This window comes from Protopterus annectens, chromosome 8.part0 (genome assembly GCF_019279795.1).
Source record: "Protopterus annectens isolate FY-2018-M chromosome 8.part0, PAN1.0, whole genome shotgun sequence".
In the NCBI taxonomy this organism is placed as follows: domain Eukaryota; kingdom Metazoa; phylum Chordata; order Ceratodontiformes; family Protopteridae; genus Protopterus; species Protopterus annectens.
The window spans coordinates 387,430,686-387,457,688 of NC_056741.1; the positions used below are offsets into that span (position 1 = coordinate 387,430,686).

The 27,003-nt window shown below is 45.1% G+C and overlaps 1 protein-coding gene across 4 annotated transcripts in view; it reads right to left on the bottom strand.

Moving 5' to 3' along the window:
• Nucleotides 1–27,003, bottom strand: part of OTUD7B (OTU deubiquitinase 7B) — a 1,511,480-nt gene that overhangs the window by 65,318 nt on the left and 1,419,159 nt on the right. For all 4 annotated transcript variants that reach the window (XM_044079900.1, XM_044079902.1, XM_044079901.1 and 1 more), the window contains one exon: nt 8,351–8,435. In XM_044079900.1, the coding sequence (XP_043935835.1) occupies nt 8,351–8,435 (85 nt within the window). The remainder of the gene's footprint in view (nt 1–8,350; nt 8,436–27,003) is intronic.

The window sequence follows — 27,003 nt, forward strand, 5'->3', positions numbered from 1 at the left end:
TGAGGGTTTGCCGATGAAGATGGATGAGAGATCCCTTCTGTTGTGTGAGAAGGTCCACCTTGTGAGGCGACTTGTGGTGATTGTCCTTAGCAAGAGCTAGAAGGGGGAAACGATGCTGCCTTGGCCAATAGGGGGTCACCCGCAAGATTTTTGTTGGTCCTGCTAGGACCTTTGGGATGAGAGGGAAGGGGGATAAGGCATATAGGAACAGCCCTTTCCATGAAATTGAAAAGGCAGCCACTTTCCACACTAGTGGTGAGGGGATCCTGTAGCAGAATAGCCGTAGTTGTCTGTTCTGAGGGGAGGCAAACAGCTCTATCTGTGGAGTGCCCCATTGGTGGACAATGTCTAAGACATCCCTGTGTAACATCCATTCATGATTCAGAGACAAAGATCTACTGAAGGCTTCTGCCTGATGTGTCTTGTGATAGGATGTATACCGCCTGCAATGTTACATTGTACTGAGTGGCCAATTCCCATGCTTGTATTGCCAGCCTGGAAAGTAAATAGGATCTGGTCCCCCCCTGTTTGTTAATGTACTACATCACTGGGAAGACTTGTAGGGGACCAGGTTGTATGAGCAGGAGGAAGGTCTTCAGGGCTAGGAGGAGAGCAGTAATTTCCCTCACATTATGTTTTTTCTGGAAGGAGGGCTCCCATTGAACCTGTACTTTGAGTCTGTTCATGGTGGCCCCCCATCCCAGATCGGAGGCATCTGTGTACATTAATTGGACTGCTTGGTGGGCTGTAGAGGAAGACCTGGACTCTGGCTTATTTGTTGGATCCACCACCCCAACTGTTTTTTTCATGCAAACCAGGAAGGGCACTTCAAAGTCAAGAGGGTGGTTGTGCTGAGACCAGACATTTTTCAAGTACCACTGGAACTTCATGTGCAACCTGGCAAGGGGCAGCACTGGAAGAGTAGCTGCCATTAGGCCTAGAAGGCGTAGAAATTCCCTGGCTGAGATGTGGGTGACTAGAAGTAGGTCTTGTAAGAAGTTTGTAAGAGAAGTGACCTTTGTCTTGTGAGAGGAAGGCCTTCAAGTCCATCCTTATTCTGCAACCCAAGAAGATCTTTTCTTGGGATGGGGTGAGGGAGGAGTTCAGTTTGTTCAGAGTAAACCCCAGACCTCAAAGGAGACATAGGGAATTGCAGGTGTACCTGAGTGCTCACTTCTGCTTGGATGAGTAGGTTGTCTAGGTAAGGGTAGGTCGGAATGCCTTTTGTTCTGCAGAAGGCTGCTGCTGGGGCTAGACACTTTGTGAAAACTCTTGGAACTGTAGACAAACCAAGGGCAAGGCAGTAAATTGATAGTGAGAGGATGGCACAGCAAAACATAGAAATCTCCTGAAGTCTAGATGAAGGCAGATATGGAGATGAGCCTCCTTCAGGTCCAAAGTGGCTATGAAGGCTCCAGGTATCAAAAGTGGAAGAAGGGTTTGTAGGGACAGCATGCAGAAGGAAGGTACATGCAGAAAAGGGTTTAATAGGAATAGGGTCCAGTACAGGCCTCCATGGGCCCTCCTTTTTTAGGACCAGGAAGAGCCTGGAGTAAAACCCCTCACCCTCTTGTCCTGTTGGAACCCTCTCTATGGTGTCCTGTGATAACAAATCCTGGATGACCTGGGGTATCAGCTGAATTTTTTTTTTTTTTTTTTTGAGGTAGGGGTATACCTTTTGGTTATGTTTTTTTTCCTGTCAGGTCATAAAGTACCCTTTTTCCACTACTGATAAGACCCAGCAATCTGAAGTTTTGTGTTGCCATAGGGGAAGACAGTGAGAGAGGCGGGTGGACAGGGGGAGATGGTAAAGGGGATTTAGGCAGTCATGCATTGTTTGGTCTGTCTAGAAAAGGCTGCCTGGGGGTAGATTGGAAGAGAGTAGTCCTTGGGGATGAGGGTTTACCAACTCCCTTCCTATGCTTTGAGGAAGAAGTGGAAAGAGCAGGTGCCCTCCTAACAAAGCTAAGTTTTGCAGGGTAGATCCTGTAGTATTTTGGAACTGGGAATACCAGTAGATGCTTCAAGTCCTGCAGCTCCTTGCTTTTTTCCTGCAAGCTCTTGAAGAGTTCAACAGATTGCTTGTCAAATAGGAACTTGTTGTCCAGGGGAGCATCTAGGATCTTGTTCTTGAAGTCATCTTTGAGGGGTTGAAGTCCGACTCAGGAGTACATGCGTAATACAGAAGCAGATGCAGCTGATCTGGCTGAGGCTTCAGCAGAATTGTAGCTGCATTTTATGGAATGAATGGCTACTTGTGCTGCTAAAGAAAGCTTAGAGGCAACTTGAGGCTTTGTAGGGGAATCAGGCATAGAAGAGAAAGTGCAATTTTGTACCTACCATAAATGTAGGCGTTCGAGTGTTCACCCTGCTGCAGTCATCACACTTGGGTTTTCCTGCCGTCAGGCGGTCCCCGCAGTCGGTCCGAATTCCAAAGTCTTGGTCCGGCGTCGGTTGCTGTCGCTTCTTCCCTAACGTCAGTGCGCCAGGGGTATATAAGAGGCATCCGACGCCATTTTCTTCAGTTTTTCCTGCCCCAGATGTCAGGTGCCCCCAAAAGGTAGGCAAAATATATATAAATAAATACATATGGCTATATAACAATAAAACAAAAACCCTTAGGTACAAGCAAATGCACCACAGAAGTAGTATAGTATAAAGTGGTAAAGATAGGTTCAGCTAGTTCAGAGGGGATGGAGGGAGGGTAACCTGGACTGCAGCAGGGTGAACACTCGAACATCTACAGTTATGGTAGGTACAAAACTGTACAATGTTCATCGTGTTACCCTGCTGCAGTCATCACACTTGGGTTGAATCCCAAAGCTAAGGAGGGGAGGTGGAGTCAAACAGGGTTAGAGCAAGCTAGTAGGCCCTGCAAAACTGCAGTGGCAAAACCAGCTCTGGTCTTAGAGTAAAGAGGTAAGTGGTAGTGTTTGGTGAAGGTGTGCACTGAACTGCAAGTAGCAGCTTCCAGACTATCCTTGGCTGGCACTCCCCTGAGAAAGGATGCTGATGTAGCTGTAGCCCTGGTGGAGTGGGACCTAATGTTAGCAGGCACTGGTTTCCCATGATGTGTGTAGCAGAAACGTATGCAATGTCTTATCCATTTAGAAATGGTCTGTTTTGAGATCGCTTTTCCTTGTGATCCTGTAGCATAGGCCACAAAGAGCTGGTCAGTTTTTCTGAAAGCCTTAGTTTTATCCAAGTAGTAATGTAATTGCCTGTGAATGTCCAAAGAGTGCAGGAGTCTTTCTCTTTTGTTCTGGGGATTTGGGAAGAAGGTGGGCAAGTGAATGGTTTGGTTTAGGGCCACACTGGATACCACCTTTGGCATAAAGGAAGGATTAGTTCGTAGAGAAAATCTGTCGATGAAAAATGAGGAAAGGTTCCACTGCCATTAGTGCCTGTAGCTCTGAGACTCTTCTAGCTGAGGTTATTGCTAGTAGTAGGGCAGTTTTCCATGAAAGAAATGTTAAATCAGCTGAAAAAGCTGGTTCAAAGGGCGGCAGTGTAAGCTTTTCCAGGATAAAGTTGAGATCCCAAGTAGGTGTTGGAGCTCTCTTTGGAGGTCTTAAGTTCTTAGGCCCTCTGAGGTACTGTATTAGGAGTGGATGTGAAAATAAAGGAGGATCCGTGCTGTAATGAGCTGAAACTGCTGAGGCGTGGATCTTAACAGATGAAAAGGAAAGTCCTTTGTGTAACATCTCAGTTAAGTATTGTAGAATCCGAGGAATGTTCGGCTCTAGGGGATTTAGGCCTTTAGTCTGGTTCTAGGTGCAAAATCTTTTCCATTTGTCTGAATAGGTTTTCCTGGTGCTGGGCCTCCTGGCCTCCAGAATGACAACCATAACAGCTTTGGATAAAGGTGTTGGCTGGTTGTTTAGGTAATTTGCCATGCAGCCAGGTTTAAAGTCTTGAGCTGGCTGTGTAGAATCAAATTGTCTCGCTGGGTGAGCAGGTGAGGAGTTTGTGGCAAAATCCATGGTGGGCCCTGGGCCATGTTCCTTAAAATTGGATACCAATGTTGGCGTGGCCAGTCTGGTGCAACGAGAATCATTTGTGGCCTCTCTAATCTGACTTTCAGCAGTACCTTTGCTAGAAGAGGCAGTGGGGGGATGGCATACACTGTCAATGTTTTCCAACTGAATGAGAGGGCGTCCACTTTCCAAGCTAGTGGATGGAAGGTCCTTGTGCGAAATTTTTGAAGTTGGTGGTTGTGGGGGCTTGCAAACAGATGTCTGGGCATCCCCATTTTTGAGCTATCATTGCAAATACTTGTGGATCTAGTTTCCGTTCGTGTGGATCCATGATGTTTCTGCTTAGGTCGTCTGCCAATGTTTTTCTTTCCTGGCAGGAATTGTGCTTGTAATTGAACCTGGTAATACAGTGCAGTGTTCCACAAGGTCATTGCTTGCCTGCACAGAGGGTAGGAATGTGTGCCCCCTTGCTTGTTTATGTACCACATAACTGTGGTGTTGTCTGTCCGTATTAGTAGTTGGCCTGGGTGTAGAAGGTCCTTGAAAGCTGTTAGGGCATTCTGCACTGCTAGCATTTCTTTTTGATTGATATGCAGGAGTCTCTGATCTGTAGTCCATTTGCCCTGAATGCACTGTCCTGCCATGTGTGCTCCCCAGGCATAGTCCGATGCATCTGTTGTCATAGTTTGCCTGGCTGTGGGTAAGGTGAAAGGCTGACCCTTGTTGAGGTGACATGCCTGTGCCTACCATAGAAACTCCTGTTGAAGGCAGGGATGAGTGGAATCATTGTTTCCAAGCTGTGGCTGTGCTGAGTCCATACACTTTTCTGGTACCATTGTAATTCCCTCATATGCAGTTTTGCAAATGGTATTAGTAGTATGCAAGATGCCATGAATCCCAAGGCCTGCAGAATTTTTCTTGCAGGGAGTTGGGTCTGTGTTGCCATTACTTTGAAATATTGAAACAGCTGTCGTTGTTTGTCTGGCATGAGGTAAGCCATCTGGGCCGTTGTATTCAAGCTGGCACTCAGGAATATTATGTTTTGTGAGGGCACTAGTTTTGATTTCTTTTCGCTTACTGTGTACCCTAGGCAACTTAGAAGGTGTTTGACAAATGCCAAATGCTGTAAAAGAATGTCCTTGCTTTCTGCTTGAATAAGACAGTCATCCAGGTATGGGTATATTTGAATTCCTCTTTGTCTGCAGTATGCAATTACTGGTGCCAGGCATTTTGTGAAGACCCTGGATGCAGTAGATAAGCCAAAGGGTAGTGCAGAGAATTGGTAATGCTTTGAACCTGCAATGAAGCGGAGGTATTTTCTGCAATTTTGTCTGATAGGGACATGCAGGCATGCCTCCTTGAGGTTCAAAGTGACTAGCCAAGCATTCTTGCCCAGCATGGGAAGAAGCTGCTGTAGTGTTAGCATCTTGAACTTTGGTACTTGCAGATAGGTGTTCAGCAATGAAAGATCCAGAATGGGTCTCCATGTTTTGTCCTTTCTTGGAACTAGGAAGAGTCTTGAGTAAAATCCTTGTCCTTGTTCCTGTGTAGGTACCTGTTGAATGGCTCTCATGTTCATGAGAGCTGTAATTTGTTTTTGTGCCTCTGCCCATCGATTTGGTGGCAGGTTTGGCATTCCTTTGATCCTTGGTAAGGTATGAAAGTGGAATCTGCATCCTTGAGAGACAATGTTTAGAACCCATTTGTCTTTTGAGATGATGTGCCAGTTGTCTGCAAAAAATGCTAGTTTTCCTCCCAGGGGTGTTGCCAGGAGAGATTTGCTTGGAAGTTTGAGGATAGAGTCATTGTGTCTGCTTTCTGCTAGCTTGGGTCCTGTCTTCTCCTCCTTTCTGGGTAGCAGAACCCCATTGGCGAGGTTTGTAAGGGCCCTGTGACTGACCGCTGCCCCTTGGGTGTCTGTATTTGCCCTTCTGTGATCTGTCTGAAGCTGGAAAGGACCAATTTTTTGTTGGCCAATTTCTGCTGAAGCGAGGGGGTTGCACCTGCAAGAAATCCTTGACCGTTTGCATAGATTTAGCCTTATCCTCCATTTTCTTTAAAACCTCTTCTGCTTTGACACCAAATAATACATCCTGTTGTAAAGGTGCATCTAACTAGTTTTGGCATGCAGGATCCCCTATGATGATGCCAAACTGCTGTGGGTGTACCGTAATGAGGTTTTTGATATCATAACAACTGATGTCCTTCTATTTTCATGTCGCAGTATTCTCACATGTTGGATCCTCCGCCTCAAGTGACCCAAACATCCAGCTCATCTAGAACTTCTAACCCTTTACTCAGTATCTTATAGACTCTTGATGGGAGATCTGTGCCTCATCTATCATGCCATGAGATGACTTGCTGTCCTTGATTAACTTGCCCTCTTTACTTGTTGAGCAGCTTAGTAAGTAGAACCAGGAACTTAAATTTTTATCAGCAGATAAAAAAGAGTGAGATGGAAAAAGAGAGAGAGAGAGAGAGAGACAGACTCATTATCAAGTGCCCGATAAGCTGCCCTTGCAGCCAGTGCTGCAGCATAGAAGGATAAAGAACTTACTACGGCCCAGGTGACCCAGGTTCAATTAGTGTCTTCAGTGTCCGAGGAGATGGCAGAGGTCATGAGTGGATCCATCTGGGGGGGGGGGGTTGGTGATGTGTGCACGGGCACACACAGTGATAGGAGTTGTCTGGCAGAGGCCAGGAAGCCAACTGCGATGTGCTTCCAGCTGAGGAGTGGTCTGACTTGCCAATATCATCTTTAAGCAAAAGTGTAGAGTGGTTTGGCATAGTCCACCCACTGCACTGCCCCTTGGATGTTCTCAGGGCACACATTACGAAGGGATGTGGGTGGGCCATAAGAAAAATAACCATCTCAAAGCAGAAGTGAGGTTAAGAGTGACTCCGGGATACCCATAAGCTCCACATCATCCCCAACCTGGTTGGAAATGGGTATTGGGGTAAAAGGAGGAGTAGGTAGACCCAGCACTAAACAGGGGCACAGGATATGCTGTAAAAATGAAGCATGAGGGAAAAAAACATTGTCCAAAAAACACACACAAAAAAATGATCATCCTTCAAAGAGAACTTGTATGACAAGAAGGGTGCCCTAAAACTTTAGCGCAGGACTAACTAGCCTAGTACTCCAAAGAAAGGTGGTACAGCCTAAGGGTGGATATTGGCAAGGCACTAATGGTCTCGAAACTCTACTACCTTAAAACCCATATGAACCTAACAAACTGAATTTCTGTGAATTAAACCCGAGAGACATGGACCAAATAGGACCAGCTCTAGAGGGCAATGACCTCAGCCAATCCTCCACACACTATTTCAAGTGAAGCACCAAGTGTCCTGCCAAGCATCAAGAGAAACCTAGTGGACCCTTGAGCAGCTATCATTACTTACTCTCTTCATATTCAGAAATATTTGAGAAAAATCAAAAGAGCAAGCAAACACAGGAATTTTTTTAATAGTAATAATTATCAAGATCAGAATTGTATACATGAAAAAAGGGATGAGTGATTTCATTATATGCACTGTCACAGGTTTATCCTGGATCAAAATATTGAAAATGCTGATGTGGAACTATGCAAATATTCTGAAATCTATGCTGAGGCAACATGCAGTATAAAGACAGGAAAGACCTAGTCCGAACTGAGAACAATGAAATACTGCTGAATGAACATTCAGGCTGTGATTTTTATTCATGTAGCTATTTAATGTATTCAACGGTCATATAAAAGGTTTAGGCAATCCTCAGAGAATGCGAATATGCCAATACATGTCTAACTGTGAGACGCCTCACACAGAGAATTTCTCAAATAATAGTGCTGCACACGTGCACAGGGCTCATCTGTGAATCCCAGCCTCAGCATTTTCTAAAGTCAGAAGAATCTTCTAAGATTTTCAAGACTCCACAATTGGATTTCTGCCAAAGTTCACTCTATTTATAAAAACTGTTTATTTTTATGCAGGGATAAATAAGATAGCTAGCTGTAAAATTAATTAGGTGATTACTGGTTAAAATTTCTGACAGTTTAAAAACATGTTTTATTTACTTACTATAAAGCTAGTTCTGTTCAACTACAAGTAAATATTCATCCACTGTTGAAGTACACCTCGCTTCTCATTAACAGTTTCTTGCTGAAAGTGGCTATTTTCAAAGGAGCTAGCATGTATTACTCAAAACTACAAGCAGACACTAACTGTATTTCTGCACATAAAACCACTGATACTAAGTTTACTTTTGCACACAGCAGTCTGTATAAGATGAAACTTATAGTGTAAACAATGAAGCCAGCATTTGGTGGCAAGAAGCATACAAAGCTTACCCAATAATTTCTAGCACTCACCTTTACTGTAATGATCTTTCTTACCTGCATTTCACAAGGCAGGGGAATCCATGCAACATTCATATAGTTATGCAGTAAACTTAATTTTGCCTCCAATGACAAGGTCACACTAGAAAAAAATAAATACAAAGATTATACGGGTCACTTCTTATCAGAACTAATAGCTGGAAAATGTAATTTTATGTACTTTAAATATAAAAACGAGAACCGGTTACTTCTCATGTTATATTTCCATTCGAAAATTCAGACATCAGTCTTTTACACAGTGATACTTAGGAATGTTTTAAGTACACTGGAAGAAGAGAGGCACAGTCTTGGCTGGATAATAACTGAAATGGCATGCTGACTGTAACTATTGATCCTACAACATTTTATTTATTGCTTTTGTTATAAGAGTGAAAGGGAAGGTCTACAAGAGGGTAGTGAGACCAGCTATGTTATATGGGTTGGAGATGGTAGCATTGACGAAAAGGCAGGAGTCAGAGCTGGATGTGGCAGAGTTAAAGATGTTAAGATTTGCACTGGGTGTGACTAGGATGGACAGGATTAGGAATCAGTATATTAGAGGGTCAGCCCAGGTTGGACAGTTTGGAGACAAAGCAAAAGAGGCAAGATTGCGTTGGTTTGGACATGTGCTGAGGGGGGATGCTGGGTATATTGGGAAAAGGATGCTAAGGATGGAGCTGCCAGGTAAGAGGAAGGCCTAAGACAAGGTTTATGGATGTGGTGAGAGAGGACATGCAGGCGGTTGGTGTGAAAGAGCATGATGCAAAGGACAGGAAGAAATGGAAACAGATGATCCGCTGTGGCGACTCCTAACGGGAACAGCCGAAAGAAGATGATGATGTTAACCCAGAAAGTCCAACTGGTGGAAAATACCCCTCTCAGTGGAGACCCAGGGAGAAACGCTAAACAAATTAGAGAGAGAAAGTAACATACATAAATACATATATACTGGAGTGAGAAAAAAATCAAATACTGACATGATACATATGAACAGTTAATATAAAAATCATGGTATAATCACAATACAGCAACTGGGAGGGGTGGCTGAGGAGAAGGGAAGTCTGAATGAAGAGGTCAAAGCTAGAATCAGAGGGGCTGCAGCCAAATGGCAGAGAGTGTCAGATGTATTTTATATCAGAAGAATGCCAAATACGCTGAAAAGTAAGGTGTACAAGACAGAGGTGCAACCAGTACTACTACATGGTAGAGAAACCTGGGCAGTAAAGGTAGAACAGCTGAAGAGCTAGAGGTGATGGAAATTAAGTGCCTGTGAATAGTGGCCAGATGCACACTGTGGGACAGACGAAGAAATGAGGACATAAGAGCAGAAGCCAAAGTAGCTCCAGTTGCAGAAAAGATCAAAGAGAACAGATTATGGTGGTTTGGACATGTGTAGAAAACCAGAAGACAATCTGGTGAGGATGATTTGGGACAGACAAAAAGAAGGTAAAGGGAAGCGAGGATGTCCAGAAAGAGGTGGACGGATTGTGTGAAAGATCTGCGACAGTCAAGCATGAGTGTTGAAGAAGGCAGGAGTATGGCACTGAATCGAGAGAGTTGGCAAGAGTTAAAACGATACCCCAACCCCATGTAGAAAAAATGGGAAAAAGGAGGCTGATATTGATGAATCATGATACAGCAACACAACGATAGGACACATCATTCAAAGGTAGGTCAGGAAACAGGTACTGAACTTTCACAATAATGTAAAGTTTTGCAGGGTATGGAACAGTGTATATGACCAAGATGACATAATGGTACAAGATAAGATGGAAGATTACTGGCCAAGTATTCATTTTAGAGCAGGATGGGATAAAGTGGATAAGGACAGTTTAGAATGATTAGCCAGGTTTGGTGCATGAACAAAGCCATGAGACTTAAATGTTGTTTCAATAGCAGCTTGATGGATTTCAGGTTGTTAGTATCTGCCTTTTTTAATATCTCCAAGTCTTTTAGGTTTCTAATACCATGACGAGAATGGACTCCATTCCCAAGTTAGAGTATGATTACAGTTCATGAAATTAGTATGGTTTCAATCACTGATGTTAGCCAGGAGTGCTCTTCGCAGCACCCACAATGTGCCCAGTACTGACTCCTTCTGCAATTCATATAGAGTTATATGTATTGGTAACCTAAGTACAATTGCAAATTCTTTTTATAAGAATGGTTGCTCCTACTACTATCGGAACTGTCTGGGTATCTTTCTTCCACATTGCCCTCATCTCTACCTTCAAATCCTGGTATTTTATGACTTTGTGTCTCTCTGTATGTAAAACACTGTAGTCACTGGGTGTAGCAATTTCAACGACCAGTGCTACTTTTGTCTTCTTTTCATTGACTACTATATCTGGTTTTCTCACAACTAGTTTTTAAACTGTTGGTAAGGGATGATCCCATGTGATATAAACCATCATTTTCTATAACGCTTTCTGGGTCATGTTTCCAATGTTTTTCACCTACTTCATAGGTTCATAGGTTAGTACTAAGCTAACTGCCCTTGCAAGCCATTTTAAGCCTAGCAAATTACCACATGTGAGACTCAAACCCTGTACCTTGTGTTTGTAAGGCAATATTACAATGTTTGCACAATCTCCAATGCAACAGCCTTGGCACATTATTACTATGCCCTTCAGTATACACTCCTTCTGCCATTAGTACATCACAACCACCAACAAGATTTGAGACTCTTTCCAATTCTGTTTTACAAAACCTAAATTTGTCTGTTCTCTCACATGTTCAATGGACTTTGTAAACCAGCATGTATGTAGTCCACTATCTTGGGCTGCAAATATTAACCTTTTTGTCTTTTGGTTTAAATTCACCTCTCCTTAACCATTCCTGCGCTCGATCCTGATCAACATGAGACTGGTTCCAAGAGTTCTTTACTTGCAAAGTATAGTTGTGTACACTTACCATAAATGTAGATGCTGGAGTATTATTCACTGTTGTAGTTCTGACTACTGGGATTTTCTGCCGTGAAAGCCCTTGGCCAGTCTCACTACCAGAGAAGATTCTTTCCAGCTCCCAGGCTGATGGATGCCCTGACCGACATCAGTACAGCATGATACCAGTGTTTTCTTGTCCTCAACTAGGAGGAGCCATAAGGAGATAGGCAATATCTAAAGGAGAACCTGACATAGGAAGGAAACCAAGGAGGGGGTCCCTTGGCTGAGTAGCAAAATAGGATCAACCTACATGGCAGGCTGAGGGGGTTGGTGAGAGGGAAATAAGACTTCAACAGTAAACACACTAGAACATCTACATTTATGGTAAGTGTACACAACTGTACTATATTCTTTGTAGTTCACTGCTGCATTCCTGACTACTGGGATGACTCCCAAAGCTGAAGGGAGGGAGGAAGGTGACTAAGGGGAAGACGGGATGCCCTGCAGGACATCAGTGGCAAAGCCTGCTCTTGACCTGAAGAAGGATGCCAGGTGGTAATGACTGGCGAAGGTATGCAGTGAAGACCAGGTGGCAGCCACAAAGATTTCCTTGGTGGAGACACCCTTTAGAAAGGCAGGGTAAGTAGCAGTTGCCCTGTTGGAGTGAGATTTTATCCCTACTGGTGACACTTTGCTGTGTGAGCTATAATAAAAGCAAATACAGTGGGAAATCCATTTGGAAATAGTTTGCTTAGAGACAGGCTTGCCTTCTTTTCCAGACACAAAGGTAATGAAAAGTTGAACGGTCTCTCTCAAAGCTTTTGTCATGTCCAGATGGAAACGTAGCTGTCTGTGCACATCCAAGGAATGCGGAACTCTCTCCCTCCCCTTTATTTTGCAGATTGGAAGAAAGGTAGGGAGATGGATGGCCTGATTCAAAGAGGTGTCCGTGACCACTTCAGGCACAAAAGATGGACTGGTACTGAGAGAAACCCTAACCCTGTGTAAGATAAGGGAAGGTTCCACTGCCATGAGGGCCTGCAATCCAGAAACCCTCCTGGCTGAGGTGATAGCCAGCAGAACAACTGTTTTCCATGTCAGGAACTTTAGGTCTGCAGAAGCTGCTGGCTCAAAGTGTGTATGTGTATGTGTATGTGGTGGTGGTGGTGGTGGGGGGGGGGGGGCAAGGTCAGTTTCTCTAGCACAAAATTTAAGATCCCATGGAGAAGTACGTGTCCTGGGTGGTCTAATGTAGATTACTCCCCTAAGAAATTGCTTTAAGAGTGGATGGAAGAAAAGGGGAGGGTGAGAGGGCACATATGCAGAGCTGGCAGATGCATGGATTTTAATGGAAGAATGAGATAGCCCCTGATTCAGCAGGACAGTCAAGTATTCCATGATGCTGGAAACGTGATGATTTGGGATCTAGGTGGTAATCCTTTCCACTTAGCTGAATAGGATTTTCTGGTGCTAGGCCTTCTAGATTATTTGAGGATGTCTAGCACCGGTTTACTTAGGCTAACCCCATTGTGGTTAGTTTTGGGATCATCCACGCTGCAAGATTGATGGTTTGCAGATTGGGGTGTACAAAGATTCCTTCATTCTGGGTGAGATCATCTACTCTCTGAGGGAGTAGCCATGGACCCTGGTTGGTGAGCATGAGGAGGAAGGGGTACCAATGTTGTCTGGGCCAGCCTGCCATGGGCCCTGGTTGGTGAGCTTGAGAAGGAAGGGGTACCAATGGTGTCTGGGCCAGTCTGGAACTATAAGAATTGCTCTTGGGCCCTCTTCTCTTATCTTGACCAGAACCGGAGGAAGAAGGGAGAAATGCATAAATGAAAAGCTTTGTCCAAGGGAAGAAGGCATCTGTTTTCCAAGCTGTCTCCTATTTTCTCTAGGTACAGAATTTTTGCAGGTGTGCATTCTCTTTGGATGCAAAGAGGACCACCTGTGGAACTGCCCATATCTGGGGTATGGACTGGAAGATCTTTGGGGCAGATGCCACTCATGTGAGTCCATCAGGTTTCTGCTGAGATCGTCTGCCAGAGCATTTTGAACTCTTGGAAGGTATTGTGCTTTCGCTGTAAGCCCATAGACTGACCCGTTTCCCAGATTTGCATTGCTACACTGCACAGGGGGTAAGAATGTGTCCCTCCCTGTCTATGTACCACATAACTATGGTATTATCTGTCTTTATTAATAGGACACCTGGGGTCCATTTTTCCTTGAAGGTTAATAGGCCCTTTATTAATGCCAAGAGTTCCTTCCAGTTGGTGCGTTTGTCCTTGGATCTGGAATCCCAGTTCCTGTGGGTTTGGACATTCTGGAAGTGAGCCCCACATGCTGTCGCAGAGGTATCCGTGGTTAGGGTTTGAGCCTGAGGGAGATTTTGAAGGGGAGGCCCTGATTCTGGGAGCAAGCTTGTGCCCACCATGCGAACTCTGTTTTGAGGCAGGGTATCAGAGAGCTCTTGGTCTCTAGATACCAGACATTTCTTCAGGTACCACTGGAGCTTCCTCATGTGTAGTCTAGCAAGGGGAACCATGAGGGCGCATAAGACCATGGATCCCAGGACTTGAAGAAATTCCCTTGCAGACATGCAATCTTCTCAACTGGATCCTGTGGAAGACATTTGTCAGGAAGCAGACTTTTTCTGGAGGGAGGAAAGCCTTTTGGAGGCAGGAGTCCAGAAGTGCCCCCAGGAAGACCATCTTTTTTTGTTGGTGAATTGTGGGATTTCTGTAGGTTCACTATGAACCCCAGTGAGGAAAGAGGGCCTGTGTGAATCTGAGGTCCTTGAGGAGCTTGCCCTGATCTGTGGCCTGCATGAAGCAGTCATCCAGGTAAGGACAGATATGTATGCCCCCTAGTGCTGCAGAAGGCTAATGCTGGTGCTAGGCACTTTGTGAACACTCTTGGTGCTGTAGATAAGCCAAAAAGCAGTGCAGAAAAACCGACAGTGATTGGATCCTGCCCTGACGTGAAGAAATCTTCTGTGGGACTCCTGACTAAGGATGTGCAGATAAGCATCTTTTAGGTCTAGACAGACCATGAGGGCATTGGAGGATATCATGGGCAGCAGTATTTGAAGGGTTAACATTTTGAACTTTGGCACCAAGAGGAACTGATTGAGGCTGGACAGATCCAAAATGGGGTGCCAACAGCCTTCCTTTATGCGGACCAGGAAGAAAGTACAGTTGTGTACATTTACCATAAATGTAAATGTTCGAGTGTATTCACTGTTGCAGTCATCACATTTGGGTTATCTGCCTGCAGGTAGCCCTCAGTCGGCCTGAATACCAGAGTCTTGGGATTTCTGCATAGGATGTTGTCGCTTCTTCAATGACGTCAGGTCGTCAGGGGTATAAAACATGCAGCAGACGCCATTACATCAGTTTTTCTTGCCCGAGATGTCAGGTGCCCCCAAAATAGGGAGCAATTACATGGTATGGAACACTCCCTGCAAAAAGCAAATACGCATGATATAAGATATGCCAAACAAAAAAGATAGGCAGAAGTAAGGAGAAGTCAGTGGGCTGGAGGGAGGGTAACCAGGACTGCAACAGTGAATACACTCGAACATCTACATTTATGGTAAGTGTACACAACTGTATAATGTTCTTCGTGTTTCACTGCTGCAGTCATCACATTTGAGTTGATTCCCAAAGATGAAGAAGGGTGGAGGTAGTTCAGAAGCACTAGGGTTGGCAATCAGGCCCTGTAAGACTGCTGTGGCAAATCCAGCTCTGGATTTAGAAAAGATAGGCAAGTGGTAATGCTTGGTAAAAGTGTGTACAGAGCTCTAGGTTGCAGCTTCCAGGATGTCCCAGGTAGGGACTCCCCTGAGAAATGCTGATGTAGCCCTAGTGGAATGTGTTCTGATCCCCTGTGGAGTAGGTTTCCCATGGTGTTTGTAGCAGAAATGGATGCAGTGTGCTATCCATTTAGAAATGGTTGGCTTTGAAATGGCCTTGCTCTCTACCCCTGCAGCAAAGTTGACTAGCAGCTGGTCAGATTTTCTGAAAGGCTTAGTCCTGTCCAGACAGAACCTGAACTGCCTGTGCACATCAAGGGAATGCAGGATCCTTTCCCCTTTATTCTGAGGATTAGGGAAAAAAGTTGGCAAACGAATGGATTAGTTAAAAGACAAACTACCACCTTGGGCATACATGATGGGTTAGTCCCGAGGGAAACCCTGTCTGCATGGAAGATAATGAAGGGTTCCACGGCCATAAGGGCCTGCAATTCAGATACTCTTCTTGCTGAAGTGATGGCTAGAAGTAAAGCTGTCTTCCATAAGGGGAATTTTAACTCTGCTGTGGCAGCAGGCTCAGAGGGCGGAAGTGTGAGCTTTTCCAATACAAAGGTCCCAGGCAAGAGTGGGAGCTCTCCTGGGGGGGGGGGGGTCTTGGCTCCTCTCAGGAACTGTTTTACCAGAGGATGAGAGAAAAGGGGTGGCTCAGTATTATAATGAGCTGAGATGGCAGAGGCATGAATCTTAATTGAAGAGAAGGATAGGCCTTTGTGGAGCATTTCTGTTACGTAATCTAGTATATGAGGTAAGTTGGGCACAATTGTGTCCATTCCCTGAGACTGACTCCAGGAGCAGTATCTTTTTCACTTTTCCGAATAGGATTTTCTAGTACTAGGCCTCCTTGCCTCAAGAATGACATTCAGCACCTGCTTACTGAGAGTTGCTGGTGAAAAATTCAGGGAATGAGCCAGGCTGCTAAGGTTCAGGGTTTCTAGCTGAGGGTGCAAAATCTGGCCCTCCTGCTGGGACAGCAGGGAAAGGGTTGGGGCAGGTGCCATGTTGGCACTACTGTCAGACTGCGCAAAAGAGGATACCAGTGCTGGTGTGGCCAGTCTGGGGCAATCAGGATTGTCCTTGGCTTGTTCTGTGTGATCTTTAGTAGAACCTTCGAGAGGAGGGGCAGGGGGGGAAGGCATAGATTGAGAGGCTTTCCCAGGAAAAGGACAGGGCATCCACTTCCCAAGCTTGGCTGTGGGGAGTGCTGGTGCAATATTTGCTCAACTGACAGTTCTGAGAGAAAGCAAAGAGGTCCACCTCTGGTGCCCCCCCCCCCCACCTGTTCCTCAAAAGCTTGAATATTTTGGGTTCCAGTTTCCACTTGTGTGGGTCCATGAGAATTCTGCTCAAGTCATCTGCCAGTGAATTCAATTTGCCTGGCAGGAATTGAGCTTGCAAGTGCACTTGGTTGCTCAAGGCTGTGTTCCACAGAGCCATGCTTAATCTACAGAGTGGGTAGGAATGGGTTATAGGTTCATACTAGGCTATCTGCCCAAGGGCATTTATAAGCCTAGCCCATAGTTATGTGGCTTTCGCCACCCCTTTAGTTTGAATAAAAAAGTACAGTTTTGTACCTACCATAAATGTAGATGTCCGAACTGGATAGCATCTGCAGTCATAACAGCTGGGTTGTCCTGTCGTCAGGCAGCCCGTCAGTCGGCCGGATTCCAAAGTCCGGGTCTCTTCATCCGGCGTCATCTCTGTTGGACAAGGCATCAGCCATCTTCCTCAGTGTTTCTTGCCCCAGATGCCAGAAGCCCTCCTGAAGGCTAAAATATTTTGGATAGATGCCAATGTTTCCAAAGGATAGAGGTAACCACAAAAATAAGCATGTATGTACATATATACAAACAAATACACCATAAAGACTCCCCATCAGCTAGCTATTAGGAGGGTAAACACCCTAGGAGTACCTCAGAGGGAAGGAGGGAGGTAATCCTGACTGCAGATGCTATCCAGTTCGGACATCTACATTTATGGTAGGTACAAAACTGTACTATGTCCTTCATGGATGCATCTGCAGTCATAACAGCTGGGTAGAATACCATAGCCAACTAGGGGGAGGAGGATAAGGTAGATTATGGTGTGTTTAGGATCCCTTGCAGTACAGCAGTGGCAAACCCTGCTCGGGATCTGGAATATAGAGGCAAATTATAATGCTTGGCAAATGTATGCACGGAGGTCCAAGTAGCCGCCTCAATAATGTCTTTGGTAGCCACTCCTCGTAAGAAGGCTGTGGTAGTGGCTGTTGCCCTTGTAGAATGAGGTCTTATGTTCTGTGGAATTGGTTTTCCATGGAAGGAGTAACAGGATCGTATGCAATTTCCTATCCATTTGGAGATTGTCTGTTTGGAAATAGCTTTTCCCTCTCTTCCTGTTGCATAGGCCACAAAAAGTTGGTCAGTCTTTCTGCTGCTTTTGGTTCTGTCCAAGTAGTAGCGTAGCTGTCTATGTACATCCAAGGTATGCAGTATTCTTTCCCCTCTGTTTTGTGGGTTGGGAAAGAAGCTAGGTAGGTGGATTGCCTGGTTTAAAGACACTCTGGATACCACCTTAGGCATAAATGTTGGATTAGTCCTCATGGATACTCTATCTTGGTGGAAGATTAGGAAGGGTTGCACTGCCATTAAGGCCTGTAGTTCTGAAACCCTCCTTGCTGAGGTAATTGCCAGTAGGAAAGCAGTTTTCCATGACAGGTGTTGTAAGTCTGCTGTTGCTGCTGGCTCAAAGGGTGATAGTGTCAACTTTCCAGTTTAAGTCCCAAGCTGGTAATGGTGGTTTCTTGGAGGTTTTACATTCTTGATTCCTCTGAGAAATTGTCTGAGCAGAGGTGTGTAAAAACAGGTGGATCTAAGCTGTATTCTGCTAAAATAGCTGATGCATGTTTCTTGATGTTGGAGTAGCACAGGCCTGAATGGAAGTTGCCAGATACTCCAGGATGTTAGGCATATCTATGTTTGACACATCTTTTCCTCTTTCAGAACTCCAGCTGACAAACCTTTTCCATTTTCCAGCGTAGTTCCTTCTTGTTGAAGGTCTGCGTGCTTCAAGAATAATGTCTTTAACTCTTTGGGAAAGTTCTTGATTAGCTGCTGCTATGTGATGTTCCATGCAGTCAGTTGTAAGGTTTTCAGGTTTGGATGTATGGTGCTGTAGTTGTTCTGAGTTAGCATCAAAGGCATCAGGGTATTGGCCACATATTGTTCGAGACAAGCTCCTTAGTAGTGGATACCAGTGTTGTCTTGGCCAGTTTGGAGCTATCAGGATTATCCTTGGATGTTCTTCCTTGATTTTTAGGAGTACTTTGTGTATCAAGGAGAGGTGGGAATGCATAAACTGTTAGGCCCTTCCAGCTGAAGGAGGCGAATCCACTTTCCATGCTAGTGGGTGAAATGTCCTTGTGCAGAATTTTTGAGTTGGTGATTGTGAGGAGATGCAAATAGATCTATCTGAGGCATTCCCCACTTCTTTGTAATGGTCCTGAAGATGTCCGGGTGCAGGTGCCATTCGTGAGCATCTGATGTGGTCCTGCTTAAGATGTCCGCTAGTGTATTTTCTTTCCTGGTACAAATATTGCTTGCAGCTGGATGTTGTAGCTGAGTGCCAGGGTCCACAGTTCCAAAGTCATTCTGCATAGGGGTATGAATGAGTGCCTCCCTGTTTGTTGATGTACCACATGACTGTGGTGTTGTCTGTCCTTATCAACAGCTGGCCCTCTTTGAGAAATGGTCTGAACTTTTGGATAGCCAGTTTTACAGCCAGCATTTCTTTTAGGTTGATGTGCAGGTGAAGTTGATCCTGAGTCCACAATCCTTGCACGCATTTGTCCAACATGTGGGCCCCCCATCCTAGGTCTGAAGCATCTGTTGTAATGCTCTGGCTTGCTTGACATCTGAGAAAAGGAAGGCCTGGGTTGGACCGGCATGCCTGGGCCCACCATAGGAACTCCTGTTTTAAGCATGGAATTAGTGGGATTTCTGTTTGAGGCTGTGTCTGTGTTGGGACCATAAATTCCGTAGGTACCACTGTAGTTTTCTCATATGTAGTCTGGCAAATGGAACCAAAATTATGCATGATGCCATGAGCCCAAGGCCTGCAGAACTTTTCTTGCTGTTAATTTGTTCAGCTTTGTTAGGGACAAGAAGTGGAGTTCTTTTGTTTTCTGTAGTTAGGAATGCCATTTGTCTCACTGTGTCCAATTCCGCTCCCAAGAATGTCCTTGTTTGGGATGGTATCAGTCTTGACTTTTGTAGATTGACTGTGTATCCCAGTGCTTGTAGCAAGTAAATGACCCTTTGCAAATCTGTTGTCAACTTGCTTTTGTTGTCCCCTTGGTCCAGGTATGGGTAAATATGAATTCCTGCAGTCTGCAATATGCGATTACTGATGCCAGGCATTTTGTGAATACTCTGGGCAGTAGATAAGCCAAAGGCAATGCTGAGAATTGATAGTGCTCTGATCCTGCAAGAAATCTGAGGTATCTTCTGCAGATTGGTCGAATAGGGACGTGCAGGTATGCCTCCTTGAGATCTAGAGTTACCAGCCAACACTCCTTGCCCAGCATGGGAAGAAGTTGCTGTAGGGTCAGCATTTTGAATTTTGGGACAATGATGTATGTATTCAAGGTGGACAGGTCGAGAATTGGTCTCCAACTTTTTCCTTTCTTGGAACTAGGAACAGTCTGGAGTAGAACCCCTTTCCTTGCTCTGCTGCAGGCACTTTTCCACAGCTCTCATGTTTGCTAACTCCATTATCTGTTGTAAAGCTTCTGTTTTTGATTTGGAGGTAGATTTGGCATTCCTCTTTTGACTGGTATAGTGTGGAAGTGGAATGTAACCTTGATGTATAATTTGCAGAATCCACTTGTCTTTTGTTATGTGGTGCCAGTTCTTTGCAAATAAAGTTAACCTTCCGCCTAGTGGGGCTGCTATTTGCTCCCTGGTAGGCGGTTTTAGGAGTAAGTCACTGTGGCTGTGTTGAAGTAGTGGCAGTGGCTGTGTCTGTGCCTCTGTTGTTACCTTGCCACTGTCGTCCTCTGTAGGCACTTCCTCTGGTTTGGTTTCTGCCTCTGGAGCGTCTATTCCTGCCTTTGAAATCTTGTGGAGTCAGGAAAGGACCAATTCTTGGCAGGCCAGTTCCTGCTAAACCTTGGGGTTGAACCTGCAGGAAATCTTTAACAGTTTGAACTGATTTTGCCTTTTCTTCCATTTTCTTCATAACCTGCTGGGCAGGTGCACCAAACAAACTTGTCTTATCCATAGGAGCATCTAACAATTTTGCTTTAACATGATCTGGTAGAGCTTGCTCCTTTAGCCATGCATGCCTTCTTATCACTGTGCCAGTCATGGCTGATCTACATGAAGCCTCCAGTGCATCATAGCCACATTTTAAGGAATGGTTACTAACCTGTTGTATGTTATTTACCATTTCTAATACATATTTCTTGTCAAGAGCTTCATCAGTGGTTAATTTTTAGTTAGCTGATCAAGCATAAACTCTTGGTATTGTATCATGTGAAACTGGCAGTTTAAAGCTCTAGCTGAGAGAGTAGCTGAAGTGTATACTTTTACCCCATCTGTCTAATGCCCTTGCTTCCCTTTCAGAAGGAGTAGGGTTTTAGCTATGGTGCGGCAACTGCCTTGGGACCCTGGGATATTGTTTCTGGGTCTGCAAGGGGCCTTGTAAAGGTGGTGATGAGTGTCAGGCACCCTGTAAAATCTATCTGGTTTGGCAGGGGCTGGGGGTAATGAGTCTGGAGCAGAGCAGACATCATTAAAGCGTCATCTACCACAGAAAGAACAGGAGGTATAGCTAAGGGCCCTGTGCTGTGGAAGGTGCAGAAAGGTTCTAAGTCTTTTTCGGAAATCTGAGAATTCTTGTTGCTGCCATTGGAACTGCTCTCGCATGGCATGCAAGGTTTCCCCAAAGGAGAATTCTTCTGGGGAGGCAGCTGGAATGGATTCTTCAGCATCAGAATCCTCAAAATTAGAAAGGGCCTCTGGCTGGTCAGTAATGTCTGATTCATCTGCAGAATCATCAGAGGACACTGGCTCAGGGGGCTCTGCCCTAGGTCTCTTATCTGGGGGCTGAGAGGCCCTGTCTGGGTGAGTTGAGATCCTCTAATTAAAGAAATCAAATCTTCTGCCAAGGTGAGCATTTGAGAACTAGAAGAGGGCCTGGTTGAGGTGGTTTAACAGGCACTGATTTGGTAGACTTGGCTGCTTTAGCCCTGGCGAAGGCCTTAATGGACATGGCTGCTGGAGGCCTAGCAGCACCACGTGCTGGGGTAGAGACATCCAGGGAATGGTGTCTGTCAGTGGGTAGCGTTTCAGAGGCCGATTCAAGAATTGTAGCAGGGGCCTCAAGAGTAGAGATAGATTCGGCTGTAGATCAGAAGCGTGGTTTCATTTTGGCAGGAGGTTCCGGCGACATAATGTAAAGTCACGAAAACTGTTCTGCAAACTCCGACCCGGCCGTGGTTGAAGGAAGCACAGGCGAACAGGCTGCTCGTCGTGGGCTGGGCCTAAACAAGGCAGAGAGTAAGAATGGAAATCTTTATGAGGTATTTGTTTCCCACAGGTTAAACAATTATTAACTTTTCTGACATCGGCTGAGGCAAGAAAGAGTCAAGTCTTGATAGTATTAAAATCTCTGGATCCGACCGACCGGCACTTGCGAACAGCTTCTGCATCGGGTGATGAGGAAGATGGCGTCGGCTGATGCCTTTATACCCGAAGTCCAACAGAGATGACGTCGGATGAAGAGCGACATCAGCGAGCGGACCGGACTTTGGAATCCGGCCGACTGACGGGCTGCCTGACGACAGGACAACCCAGCTGTTATGACTGCAGATGCATCCATGAAGGACATCTATGCCTATCATTTTTCTGTGCCTCTGTCATGCAGTGACACTGAAGTAATCCCTGGGGTATATCTGCAATCTCCCATCCATTGGTCAAGATTCCTCTTGAACAAGGCCAGCGAGGTGCTCTGCCTCACATGTACCGGGATTTTGTTCCACAGCATAGGGAGTCTCTGGGTGATGAATCTGTCCCTCCAGCACGTTCTATTTATAACCGTGTCAAGGTTTAAGTCTCCCGCCCTTGTGGTTCTGAGGGATTCCCCCTGCTTGTTTATGTACCACATCACTGTGGTGTTGTCCATCATTACCAACAGTTGTCCTGGAAGAATAAGGCCTCTGAAGGCTGTCAGAGCATTCTGTACAGCTAACATTTCTTTTTGACTGACATGCAGGTACATTTGCTTTGGGCTCCATTTGCCTTGAATGCATTGTCCTGCCATGTGAGCCCCCCATGCATAGTCTGATGCATCTGTTAGGGTTTGGGCGGCAGGGGGTTCAGAGAAAGTGAGTCCCTTGCTGTGGTAGCAGGCCTCTGCCCACCAAAGGAACTTTGTCCTTAGGCAAGGAATAATAGGGATCACCGTTTCCAGGTCCTGAGAATGTTGGCACCAGAGACATTTCAAGTACCACCAAAGTTTCCTCATATGCAGTCTTGCATACGGAATTAGTAGAATGCAAGAGGCCACGAACCATAGGGCTTGCAGTATTTTTCTTGCAGATAGCTGGGTTTTGGTGGCCAGTAGATTGAAGTAGTTTGTCAAATAAATTTAGTTTTTCTGGAGTGAGAAATGCCACCTGGGAAGTTGTGTTCAAGCTTGTTCCCAGGAATACAATCTGTTGGCTGGGTACCAGATGTGATTTATTTTCATTGATGGTGTATCCCAGTGAAGTTAGAAGTCTCTTTACAAATGTCAGGTGCTGTAGTAGCAATTCCTGACTGTCCGCCTGAAGAAGGCAATTGTCAAAGTATGGGTAAATTTGAATCATTCTCTGCCTGCAATACGCAATGGCTGGAGCTAGGCATTTTGTGAATACCCTAGGCGCAGTAGATAAGCCAAAGGGAAGTGCAGAGAACTGATAATGCACAGAGCCTGCTCTGAAATGTAGGCATTTCCTGCAAGATTCCCTTATGGGGATGTGCAGATAAGCTTCTTTTAAGTTTAGGGTTGCTAGCCAGGAGACCTTGGCTAGCATAGGAAGCAGCTGGTGAGGGTAAGTATTTTATTTTTTATTTATTTATTTAACATTTGTTGACCGGGAAAGTCTGACTAGGTTCCACAGATCCTGTTTTCAGCGGAGGCCCGGGGAGAAATGCTCCAGAAGCATGTCTTTAGAATTTTGAATTTTGGTACCACCAGAAAGGTATTCAGAACAGACAGATCTAGGATAGGACGCCAAGAGTTTTATTTTCTGGGTACCAGAAACAGTCTGGAATAAAAGCCTTGCCCCCTTTGTTCTACTGGGACAGGTTGAAGGGCCTTGATACTGAGAAGAGAAAGTACTTGCTTTTGGGCCTCTTCCCACTGGTTTGTGGGGAGATCTGGCCATCCTGCTTGGGGTGGGAGTGAGTGAAAGTGGAATATGTATCCCTGGGAAACAATGTTTAAGACCCATCTGTTCTTGGTAATGTACTCCCAAGTTTTTGGCATGCAGGGCAAGTTTCCCTCCTAAAGGTGCAAATACTTGGGCAAGGCTTGGAAGAGTTAAGGAAAAGTCACTGTGAGATTGTATCATAGGATGGCGGCTTACTACTCCCTATTTTGGATGTGGGTGTACTCCATTGCTTAGATCTGTGCATACCCTGAGACTACAGTCTTGGTGGTCTGTTGCCCCTGGGTTTGGACTGAGAAGGTCTGGGAGGGACTGGAAAAGACCAGTTTTTTGAAGGCCAATGCCTACTGAATCTAGGTGGCTGCACTTGTAAGAAATCTTTTAACAGTTTGCATAGATTTAGTTTTTTCCTCCATCCTTTTTGAGGACTTCTGCTTTATTGCCAAATAGATGCTCTTGGTTTAATGGTGCATCTAGTAATTTTGCTTTGACATGATCTGGCAAGGTTTGTTCCTTAAGACAAGCATGACTTTTAAGAACAGACCCAGTGACAGTGGCCCTGCAAGATGCTTCTAAGGCATCAAAACCACATTGCAAAGTATGCTTACCAACTTGGTTAGCAGAATGCATTAACTCTTGTAAATATTTATGTTCTGCACAGTCAGGAATCAACATCATTTTCTGTTTAATTAGTTCCATAATATGTTGTTGATACTTTAACATATGAAACTGACAATTTAAAGCCCTGATCGCAAGAGTAGCAAAGGTGTATACGTTCTTACCCAATCTGTCTAAAGCCCTAGAATCCCTGTCCAAAGGGGTAGGATTTTTGGCCGTTGTAGCCTTAATGCCTTTAGGTCCCTGGGAAATGGTCTCTGGATCCTCAGCAGGATTCTTAAAGTGGAATTTGTGGGAGTCAGGTTCTCTATAGTACCAGTCAGGTTTCCTGGGAGCTAGAGGCAAAGTATCAGGGGTAAGGTTGGATTCCAAGAAGACATCATCTACAATTTCCAGAACAGGAGGGACAGCTAGAGGCCTGTGCTGAGGTAAGTTCAAGAATTCCGAGTATCTTTTTGGACTGAAATTAGTCCTGGCTCTCCTAGCGGAAATGTTCTCTAAGGGTATGCAGGGTTTTACCAAAAGAAAAAAAACCTTAAGGTGGGAAAGCAGAGAGAACGGAATCCTCTGCATCAGAATCCTCATAGGGAGATAAGGGTATGCCCTGGTAATCAGAAGAGTCAGAGTCATAAGACTCCTGATCAGAAGAATCAGAAGGGAAATCAGTTCTTGGTCTTTTAGAGGGGGAAGGCTGACTTCCCCTAATTAAAGTAATAAGGTCTTCAGCAATTGTAAGCATTTGTTTTTGTGGCATGTGGGCCTGAATGCACTTTGGTCGTCAGTTTCCTACGTGTAGTGTGAACTTTAGGCCTGAGAAATTTGGTATTTTTGGTTTGAAACGAAGTTGTCGGTTTAATATGAAAATCGGAAGGCCTGAATACACCCTCAGATGCTGGTGCCTGAACAGCGGCTCCGGACCCATCCAAGGTAAAGACATCTGCAGATTCCATAGTCAAAGCATCATCTCGCAGCATACTGCACTCCAAATGGGTCTCAGTAGAGGCCTGAGAATCTGTAGAAGCGGGTATCAGGGGCTGCGAAAGCGCCTCACTGAGTACCAGCAGACTGCAGACTAGCTTAACGGAAGTGTCATCGGCAGTTTTGGACCTATGCAGTCTGTCTTTGTCTTTATCCTTGTTTTTTCGGAAGATCGGCAGTCGGATGGCCTCTCGAAGCCATTTCGGAATACGGAGATCGAGAGCAAAAGAATTTAGCAACAAAGATAGCCCGAAGACAAACAGTTTGGGCGTTGAACAAGGCACAAAACTGACAGCGAGGGACGTCGTGGTCTGGGCCTAAACCGGTGACGCAGTAAGAATGAAAATCTCTGTGAGATATTTGCTTTCCACAGGCAAGACAATTACTAATTTTTTCTGACATCGATTAGAGCAAGAAAAAAGGATCCCCAACGGGGTACTTATCTTTTAGAAGACTTCAGGTCTGAAACTTGAAAAAATGAAAATTTCAGGAGATGGCTGACCGGCACTTGCCAACTGCTTCTGCTTCGGGCACCGCACGGCAATAAAGACTGATATAATGGTGTTGGCTGCATGTTTTATACCCCTGACGACCTGACGTCATGGAAGAAGCGACAGCATCCGATGCAGAAATCCCAAGACTCTGGCATTCAGGCCGACTGAGGGCTACCTGCAGGCGGATAAACCAAATGTGATGACTGCAACAGTGAAACACAAAGAAAGTACAGTTTTGTACCTACCATAAATGTAGATGTCCGATAGGAATGCATCTGCAGTCCTTACAAATGGGTAGTCCTGTCGTCAGGCAGCCCTTCGGTCGGCCGGATTCCAAAGTCTGGGTCTGGCTTCGGCTGGTGTCGCGCTTCACCCGACGTCATAGCTGCAGTTTTTCGGGTATAAAGGTATCAGCCGACGCCATTTTCCTCAGTGTTTCTTGCCCCAAATGCCAGGTGCCCTCTTGGATAGCTAAATTTGGATAAATGCCAATGTTTCCAAATAGTAGAGAGCAAACACATAAAATAAGCATGTATGTACATATATACAAACAAATACACCATAATAGATCCCCCCCAAGCTAGCTGAAGGATGGCAAATACCCTAGGAGTACCACAGAGGGGAAGGTGGGTGGGTAATCCTGACTGCAGATGCATTCCTATCGGACATCTACATTTATGGTAGGTACAAAACTGTACTATGTCCTTCAAGGATGCATCTGCAATCCTTACAAATGGGTAGAATACCATAGCTAAACTAGGGAGGAGGAAAAAGGAGAGATTATGGTGTAGTTAGGATCCCTTGCAAAACAGCAGTGGCAAAACCTGCTCGGGATCTAGAGTATAAAGGTAAATTGTAATGCTTGGCAAATGTATGCACGGAGGTCCAAGTAGCAGCCTCTATAATGTCCTTGGTAGCCACTCCTCGTAAGAAAGCTGTGGTAGTGGCTGTAGCCCTTGTGGAGTGAGGCCTGATGTTCTCTGGAGTTTTCTTTCCATGGTAGGAGTAACAGAATCTAATGCAATTTCCTATCCATTTGGAGATTGTCTGTTTTGAAATTGGTTTTCCTTCCTTTCCTGTTGCATACGCTACCAGAAGCTGGTCAGTTTTTCTATTGGACTTGGTCCTGTCCAGGTAGTAGCGTAATTGTCTATGTACATCCAAGGTATGCAACAGTCTTTCTCCCCTGTTCTGTGGGTTGGGGAAGAATGTAGGTAGGTGGATAGCCTTATTTAGAGACACTCTGGATACCACCTTAGGCATAAATGTAGGATTTGTTCTCATGGACACTCTATCTTGATGGAAGATCAGGAAGGGTTGCACTGCCATTAATGCCTGTAGTTCAGAGACCCTTCTTGCTGAGGTGATTGCCAGCAGGAAAGCAGTCTTCCAGGATAAGTATTGTAATTCTGCTGTTGCTGCTGGTTCGAAAGGAGGAAGTGTCAATTTTTCTAGCACAAAGTTCAAGTCCC